General features: G+C 39.2%; 1 protein-coding gene across 1 annotated transcript; it reads right to left on the minus strand.

The window, feature by feature from the left end:
- Positions 1-3,458: 3,458 nt before the first annotated feature.
- On the minus strand, positions 3,459-7,416 carry LOC117986731 (organic cation transporter protein-like). Its single transcript, XM_034973603.1, has 6 exons — positions 7,214-7,416; positions 6,115-6,340; positions 4,946-5,201; positions 4,071-4,712; positions 3,758-3,939; positions 3,459-3,623 (listed from the first exon to the last, which is right to left on the minus strand). The coding sequence occupies exons 1-6, from the start codon at positions 7,414-7,416 to the stop codon at positions 3,459-3,461; spliced, it is 1,674 nt and encodes a 557-aa protein (XP_034829494.1).
- Between the last annotated feature and the right edge of the window lie 1,302 nt (positions 7,417-8,718).

Here is an 8,718-nt window from a genome sequence, read left to right on the forward strand (position 1 = left end):
TCCTTTGCACCGTTGCGACGTAATTGAAGGACATGTAGTGATTCGTAAATCTAATCACTAAATTAGAATCATAAAAATTTTAGCTTCATAATTTTTTTCTTAAAAACGTCCTTATGAACGACATCTAGCTACCGTGTAAGACACTACTAGGTCAAAACGCAGCACCACCTAGCATCCGATAGCGAAAATCTAGAACTTCGGCGACATCTATAGTCGAATGGCCTAATTAGCTAGTAACTAACATAAAAATATCACTTACGCATAGATACTAGCGACACCCAACGAAGAATAGCTTACTATTCTAGAAAATTTCTTGAAAAACATAAAACACATCCGGCTTCCAGTCAAACCTCGAAGGTTCGAGACTTCCGGCCGATTTCAAATAAATAGGCGATTTCTTCTGTCCTTGGGACATTATCAGCTCGATACCCTAGCAGTCACTATGTGAGAGTGCTTCCTGATTAATTTAATTACAATTTTATCAAAAGTATCAATTTGTGAGTCTTTGGGCGAACCCTCTAAAGGTTGGTAACTGTGAAGTTTAATTTTACGTTAGGCTATTTATTTTGGTCTCTGTAATTAATTATAATTTACGTTAATTGTTAGTTCGTGTAATTAATTTTGACTTAACCCTAGCAGCTAGAAATAATTACTAACATAAACTATAAGCCCGGATCCACAACACTTCACTCGACGCGGTCCTGATAGCCAAGGTGTGGCTGGCGTCAGTGAAGGGTTCTGAAAGCGGGAAAAGTGAGCATATCCTCAGCTTCACTTGTCTCGATTCCAGGGTTCTAGTTCCTGTTTGAATTCTACCCCTGCATCGGTGGAGTACCTACATACTTCGTGCTGATCTACCCAAGTACTCAGCTACCAGAGGCTATCTCCGGCAACCGTCCTATCCTGCACGCCGAGCACCTTACGTGACGTCGTGAAGAGGCCGCGCTGAGCGACGCGCCGCCCGTGCACCACATAGCTTCCCCCGTGCCTTCGGCCAGCCACCAGGCAATCATCGAAACAGGCCAGTGTCCTCCGTACGGACGGTTGCGTATTGTATTGCGTGTGCGAATCTCATTTAGTGTTTTCATTAGTAATCTAGATCCTGTGAATTGTAGCGCGTACCTACGACCGCTCACGGCTGAGCAAATTATTATTTTTTACATTCCACAATAAGTCACAATCCTAATTGTATTGTAAATTAAATATTAACTTAAATATATGTATTAAACCATATCTATCTTTGATTTCTATCTACCTGTCACCTAAAAACGTGACAGACAAACCAACAAACAAACACACTTTCGCATTTATAATAAGGGTTAATTAAAATAAGGGCATTAATAGTTCAATTCATGAAGACTTCTATTGCTCTAAAGGCTAGTACAGACACACCCATAGCTTCCATTTATTTTTCATTGAACTCATGAAGTCTTCTATTGCTCTAAAGGCTAGCACAGAGACACCCGTAGCTTCCATTTATTTTTCATTCAATTCATGAAGACTTCTATTGCTCTAAAGGCTAGCACAGACACACCCATAGCTTCCATTTATTTTTCATTCAATTCATGAAGACTTCTATTGCTCTAAAGGCTAGCACAGACACACCCATAGCTTCCATTTATTTTTCATTCAATTCATGAAGACTTCTATTGCTCTAAAGGCTAGCACAGACACACCCATAGCTTCCATTTATTTTTCATTCAATTCATGAAGACTTCTATTGCTCTAAAGGCTAGCACAGACACACCCGTAGCTTCCATTTATTTTTCATTCAATTCATGAAGACTTCTATTGCTCTAAAGGCTAGCACAGACACACCCGTAGCTTCCATTTATTTTTAAAATTTGCACATAGATACACACTCGAGTATAAAAAAGATTCGGTATCGGTTTATAGTTTAGCAGTATCGATAAGTGGTCTGCGTTTTTTATCTGATCTAAAACTGCGAGTGCCCTTAAACAGATCTCACTTGACATAATTATCAAAGAGATCAGATTATTTTGATTATCTCCACTGCTTTGAAATTTTATTATTTTTATAAGTCAAAACTTTTGAGACGCTTTAAGAACTCATGCAGTTTTAAAACATATTTTAAAATAGCTTATTATAGGAACGATTTTTTGAAATTTCAGAGTTAAGAAAATTCTCCGTTGTGCTCATATTTTTGCGTTTCTTCTGCTAGTTTTCAACTTATTACAGACTAGCTTATGCTCGCGACTTCGTCAGCGTGGACTACACAAATTTCAACCCCCTATTTCACCCCCTTAGCGGTTGAATTTTCAAATTCCATCTCTTAGCGGATGCCTATGTCATAATAGCTATCTGCATACCAAATTTTAGCCCGATCCGTCCAGTAGTTTGAGCTGTGAATTGATAGATCAGTCAGTCAGTCAGACACCTTTTCCTTTTATATATTTAGATTTTTGTACGTTCTTAGATAGCTGAGAATGTGTAGAAGTTTTTGAAATAATCTGCAGGCCGGAGCGAGACCAATAATTAATCTATGCTGCAGGCCAAGAACTTCTGTGATTTTTTGAAGAAAAATAGCATTGTTAGCTAAGTTACCAGATGGATATTATGAAGTTGGTGCAGTTTCCGAGCCCTAACCGGAGAAACTATATGGATTTTTTATTTACGAGCACAATTTATTAATTAAGATGTCTGCCACTTTAGAAACTTAGTAAAAAGTTGGCTTATATTCCTTACTTTTTTTAAATTAATTTTTAATGAAAGAAGTCGGTTAACAAATAGGTACGTATTTTGTTCTGAAAAACACGATCAATAATATTCAAAAATGAACCCTTTTTGTCCATAGGTGTTTAGAGGTCATTTGATAGCCTTTGTAGGGAGCTGCTGACGCTAGCATTTCGCCACACGGGGCATATATTGTAGAAATAGCGTGAGCAGTTCAATTCGCTCTCTGAAGCCGCAGTATCTGGTCCTTTCCTATTAGTTAGTCACAGTATTTATTCTATTTTATGTTGTAACATTGTAACTGTAATAAATCTGGAAAGGAAGGGAAAAATTGGAATTATATGATTTCTAAATTTTCTCTGGTCTGGTCTTGTGGAAGGCAGTTACCACCCTACCGGCAAAGATATGCTGCCAAGCGATTTAACGTCCCGGTACGATGATGTGTAGAAACCAAAGGGTTATGGGTTTAGTAAAAACTGCCACGACCCTTCCAGGGTAGCCCGCTTCCATCTTAGGCTGCATGGTCAATTACCTACCACCAGGCGAGATTGCAATCAAGCGCTAACTTGTATCTGAGTAAATAAATAATAAACAAATATGGTATATCGGTTGATAATGATGATGATAATGGCCTATAGTTAAAGAGTATCAGCCAATGCGGAAGATCGGAGTCCAAGGTTTATGCCAGGGGTGGTGGGCAAATACGAATTGATAGTTCACGTAGATACGACCTTTGTTTTTGTTCTTAAGTTAGTAAGTAAAATTCACACTCGAGGATCTGTCGTCTTTGCGCCTATCACTGCAGCCTCCTCCATGGTGTCAGGCAGCCTGGTGCCCAGGGTCTCTGGGGCTAGGAACACTAAAGCACCAGACAGTAAGGCAAACCCGCAGAACAACACCGATGGGAACTTTTCGAAGAGCGCCGCACCCTGGACAGAAGTTAAAAATATTATATAATTATCTATATATTTATAAAAGGAAAAGCTGACTGACTGACTGACGGATCTATCAACACGCAGCTCAAATTAGTGAATAAAAATAAGGAATTGAAATTGTCACTTACAAACGCTGGAGTAAGCGGAGCCGTCATAGCCCCTAGTCGTCCCAACATTGAAGAAAAAGCAAATAAGCTGTGTCTGTATCGAGTGGGGTAGATCTCGGAGGTGTATATGTACAACGACATCATCACGATAGCTATGGTGAGCTTGCCGATCAGGTACACCAACAGGGACAAGGCGAACATATCTACAACAAACAAAACAGTAGGTAAAAATCTAAAGCAAACTTTCCATTAGTATAACAAGCAGCTTACAACACAAGAGAGTATAAATTAAATAATGACTCAAACAACATAATTAATATTTACACTAACTCACTTTGAGGCAAAAAAATATATCCCAATTGACAAGCGCCACATATCCAATAAGCGCCAATAAGAACAGGCCTCCTGCCAATTCTAGCCATTAGCACTACAGCTATCCAGTATCCAGGTATTTCTGCTGCAGCCACTGCCATGTAATTAAGATATCGATTACCAGACATGTTGACTGCATTGACCGACATGCCGTAGTAAACCAGAGCGCTAGTGAACCACCACACTGGCGATATGCAACATCGTGTGAGGATCGCTTTGTTCCGAAACACCAGTACAATCAGCCAAGGTTCTTTTTCTTTCGTTTCTTTCTCTGAAGCGATTCGTTTTTTATCTGCTTCTGCATTTTCTGTGAATGATTGTAACGATTCCTCTGACAATTGCCGCTTGTTTACTCGAGCGACGTTCTTCAGAAGGTCTTCGGCATCTTTGTACCGCCCTTTGCTCAAATACCATCGGACAGACTCGGGCATTATCCAAAAGTAACATATAGTAATGAACTGTGGCGCATAAAGAACGAGAGTTAAAGTCCTCCAGTTGGGAATGGCCCAAGCTATAAGAGCCATAAGGACTTGAGCGAGGGAGAAGCAAGTGTTCAGCGTTGCTCCCGCTGCCACTCGATACTTTGGTCCAACTAGTTCCATAACTGTCAAAAAACTTAAAAGATAAGTCACATTTTGAAATATGAAACAGCTAAAAATCTGTACGCAGCTGTTCACATGCGGTGAACGTGAAATATTCAGGAAACTAAATTTTGAGAGAATGAGATAATTTAGAGTGTCATGAGTAGACATCATTCATCTAGTATAAAAGCTTAATGGTAGGTACGAAAGAAGTACTTCAATAATTCGAGAAGTAAGAAAATTAATTAGTTGTTACCTAAAATGTAGGCACACGAGAAGGCACCAGATCCAATTGCAGCTTCAACGACTTCAGAAATGACGAAGCCGTAGTAAGTATCGGCCCAGTAGCGCAGCAGACCGACCCACGCCGTGTTGACGGCGTTGAGGCTTAGGGCAAACCGACGACCCCAGCGGTCAGACGTGAACCCCACGATCGGAAGACCCAAGAAGGTACCAAATGTACGAGCCGTTCCGACGAAAGCTCTGCGCCATTCTTCACAGGCCAAGCCGTACTTGAATAAAAAAATCAAAACTCAATTTATTTCACGACTGGGAAGAGATTTGACTTTGATCTTGTTATAAAAATCTGTTTAGCTTGTATTAAATTCGTCATCAGTTGGTTACTAATTCAAAGTTTGGAAAGTCGGCGATAAGTTGCCTGTCTATCGGTATTCTAAATCTAGAGGATTATTTCCAAGAGGATGCCCAAGATTCAACCAGGTCAAACCTGGTTCTTCCTTCACCTTTCTACTATCCTATCGCAAATCATCATCAAGGTCTGCACCCGTACTTAGTCGAAATTCCACAGATCCGTAAGAAGCCGTTAATTAATTCAAACCACTAGGATATGGAATACCCTTCCAGTCTATCAGTTTCCTCTCCACTTTAAATATAGGTACCTTGAAGTCGCTTTGGATCGCTTCTCGTATCTTCCGCGGTACTAGAAACTTTTCCCGGGACAATACGGAAACCTTGTCGCAACGTATGTAGTGCGTCGTACCCGAAACTAGTCGGGCTAACGTCGACTAGACACGGGAGTACAGCCGGGATAGATATTATTTATAATAGTTAATAGACATCTTCTAGGCAGGTGCATCTTCAGTTGCACCTTCATTTGCCTGCAGGTCTGATTGCAGTCAAGCGAGTATAAGTCAAAAAAATCGTTGTCGATGTACGAGACTGCGATCGCACATGGCATAGTAGGTAATTGAAAACTGAATTTTTGAAAATAGCAATTTCCGCGTTTCTTGCTGGTGCTTCTAAAGTATCACGGGCATTCTGAACTAATGCTGTAAAACCTATATTTGACGATTCAAAAGCACTTAAAATTTTATTTTATTTCCATTCAAGCTTATAGCCAACGTTAGGACTGGTGATTTTTGGAAATCTAAAATAAAATTAAAAACAAAAGAAACAATTCCTCACATCATAAACGATGGTATGGGTATTCTCGTACACATATTCACTACAGCCGACACTTGTTGTCCGGTTGAACCATTCTGCAGGGCATTCGTCGTTCCGCACAGTCTCATTGATAGAGTCGAAGCGAAGGCAGTTGTCAAAGGAATCGCCGTTACTTGGCACAGCATTTAGAATCCATGTAGGAGAGAACTCTGCAGCTTCCGAACTCTCGCACTCTGGGATTAGGCATCTGTAATATCAAAAAGCAAAATATTGTTATCTTCCTTATCAATAATAAACTAACGCTTGAAAGAGACAACTCAGTTTCTACCTAGATACAAAAACTGGATCATGATATCAAAACCATAATAGTACGTGTATAAATCGTTCTCCGTGACGAACGGATGGACAAGTTTACAATAATTGTACTCCTTATGGATCATCAAACTGCGTTGGTATAACTTCTGACTTTTTTTCGATTTAATTTCAAATGTATATAGTAAAATTATTAAAAATGTGATATAGGTATGCCATAGATATTATCGTCGTTAAAATCTGTCTATAATTACCAAGTGTTTTAAAACGAACCATAATTAATTATTATTTATCATAATCATCACGCTCAACCCATTATTGAACATGGGTCTCCTCTCAGAATGAGAAGGAATTTAGCTATGGTGAACCATGCTGGCCAAGTGTGGATTGGCAAACTTTACACACTTTTGAGAACATTATAGAGAACTCTCAGGCATGTAGGTTTCATTACAATGTTTTCCTTCACCGTTAAAGCAAGTTATTTAAATGCTTAAAACGCACATAACTCCGAAAACTAAGAGGATCAAAACCCCAAACATTTATTCTTTAATTCAAATACAAGTTAGCTCTTGACTGCAATCTCACCTGGTGGTAAGTGATGATGGAAGCTGGCTCACCTGGAAGGGGTATGGAAGTTTTTATTAAACCTATGCCCCTTTGGTTTCTACACGGCATCGTACCGGAACGCTAACTCACTTGGCGGCACGGATTTGCCGGTAGGGTAGTTACTACTACTAGAGCCGAAGCCTCCCACCAGACCAATTTTTTTAATCAATATTTGATTTGAGTGAAATACATGCTTCGTTACCTGGTTTTAGTCCTTGCAGTAGTGAATATGTACTCCGTAGCTGCCCAGCCTCCAAATATCAAAACAACGCTTATTAACAGTAATGTTCTGATCTGATACCTCCCAAACTGACCAATTTCTTCAACCAAAACATTATCTAAATTCACTTTTTTATCTGGCACTACATCAATTGAGTCTTTTGTTTCATTATTTTGTGATGCCATCGTACACTTGTCTGCTATAAAATATGAATTGTGTTTATTTATATATATTTCGATAACATTTATTGTCATTTTTTAACTTACGAATTTCATAGAGAGATAAATTTTATCTATACTAATAAATAAAATTGAAGTGTCTGTCTGTAAATCAGCATTAAATCATTAAGCTCATCTGGTTATTTGACCTGTACCATAATCTTCGGAACGGCTATACTTGTTTTGATGGGACTTTTACAGAAAAGTAGAAGATTAACGAAGGAGTAACATAGGCTTCTTTTTAACCGACTTTCAAAAAAGGAGGAGCTGCTAGCTTCTACCTATGTACACCGAAATATCCGAGATTTTGGAACCGATTTGCATTTTTTTTAATCGATAGAGAAACTTTGCGACCCATATAAAATTGTATTCAAATTCTTCAATCCTGATGCTGCAGGGGACCTAACCACGAAAACTGATGGGATTTAGAAACTGTCGGTTACAAAGTGGTATTGGAGGATACCTACCGACTCCTCAACCCTGATGCTGTAAGGAATTGCATTCCTAAATCATGGTGATCCCACGGGATTTTTAACGAATCAACGGTTTAAATGTTTTAACAAAATTTGGTACAAACATATCATGCATCCGGGGACAGGCTACAACGGAAAGACTACTTTTTGCACTGGAAAATATTCCCACGGGATTTTCAAAACCCTAAAACCCACGTGGGCGAAGCCACGGGCATCATCTAGTCTTAAATATTATACAAGTGCATTAAGATAAAAATATTCTTAAGTTTGCAAGTCTTTTATTGCATTACATAATAATAAATTAACTGATGCCCGCGACTTCTTCCGCGTAGATTTAGCTTTTTAAAAAACCCGTGGGAACTCTTTGATTTTCCGGTATAAAAGTAGCCTATGTTACTTAACTACATCCATGCAAAAAAATCCGGTCGATCCGTTGCACCCCTCGCGCCTCTCTACCCGCCTTCTCCACTTCTATCCCACTGGCAAGTAACAGACCGATTTCAAAGCCGCAAATAGGAATGTTATGTTAGTTGGATATTATGGAAGGATCACCACGATTTAGGCATGCGATTCCTTACAGCATCAGCGTTGAGGAGTTGGGTCCCTGAGTTCAACGCTAAAGTCTTTATTTGATAGGTAGGTACCTCCAACATCAATTTATAAGCAACAGTTTCTAAACAGTCTCATTAGCTTTAGTGGTCAGATCCCCTGCAGCATCAGAATTGAGGAATTAGAATCCAATTTTTTTATGAATATCGCAGTTTCTCTATCGATTAAAAAAATACGCAAATCGGTT

This window comes from Maniola hyperantus, chromosome 11, assembly GCF_902806685.2.
Source record: "Maniola hyperantus chromosome 11, iAphHyp1.2, whole genome shotgun sequence".
Lineage (NCBI taxonomy): Eukaryota > Metazoa > Arthropoda > Insecta > Lepidoptera > Nymphalidae > Maniola > Maniola hyperantus.

Bases quoted from the DNA above. Each gene is read 5' to 3' on its own strand.
- LOC117986731 (XM_034973603.1), bottom strand. From the start codon at position 7,416: ATGGCATCACAAAATAATGAAACAAAAGACTCAATTGATGTAGTGCCA. The intron at 6,341-7,213 runs GTAACGAAGCAT...TTGATATTACAG, and splicing joins ACTGCAAGGACTAAAACCAG to ATGCCTAATCCCAGAGTGCG. The intron at 4,713-4,945 runs GTAACAACTAAT...GTTTTTTGACAG, and splicing joins CTCGTGTGCCTACATTTTAG to TTATGGAACTAGTTGGACCA.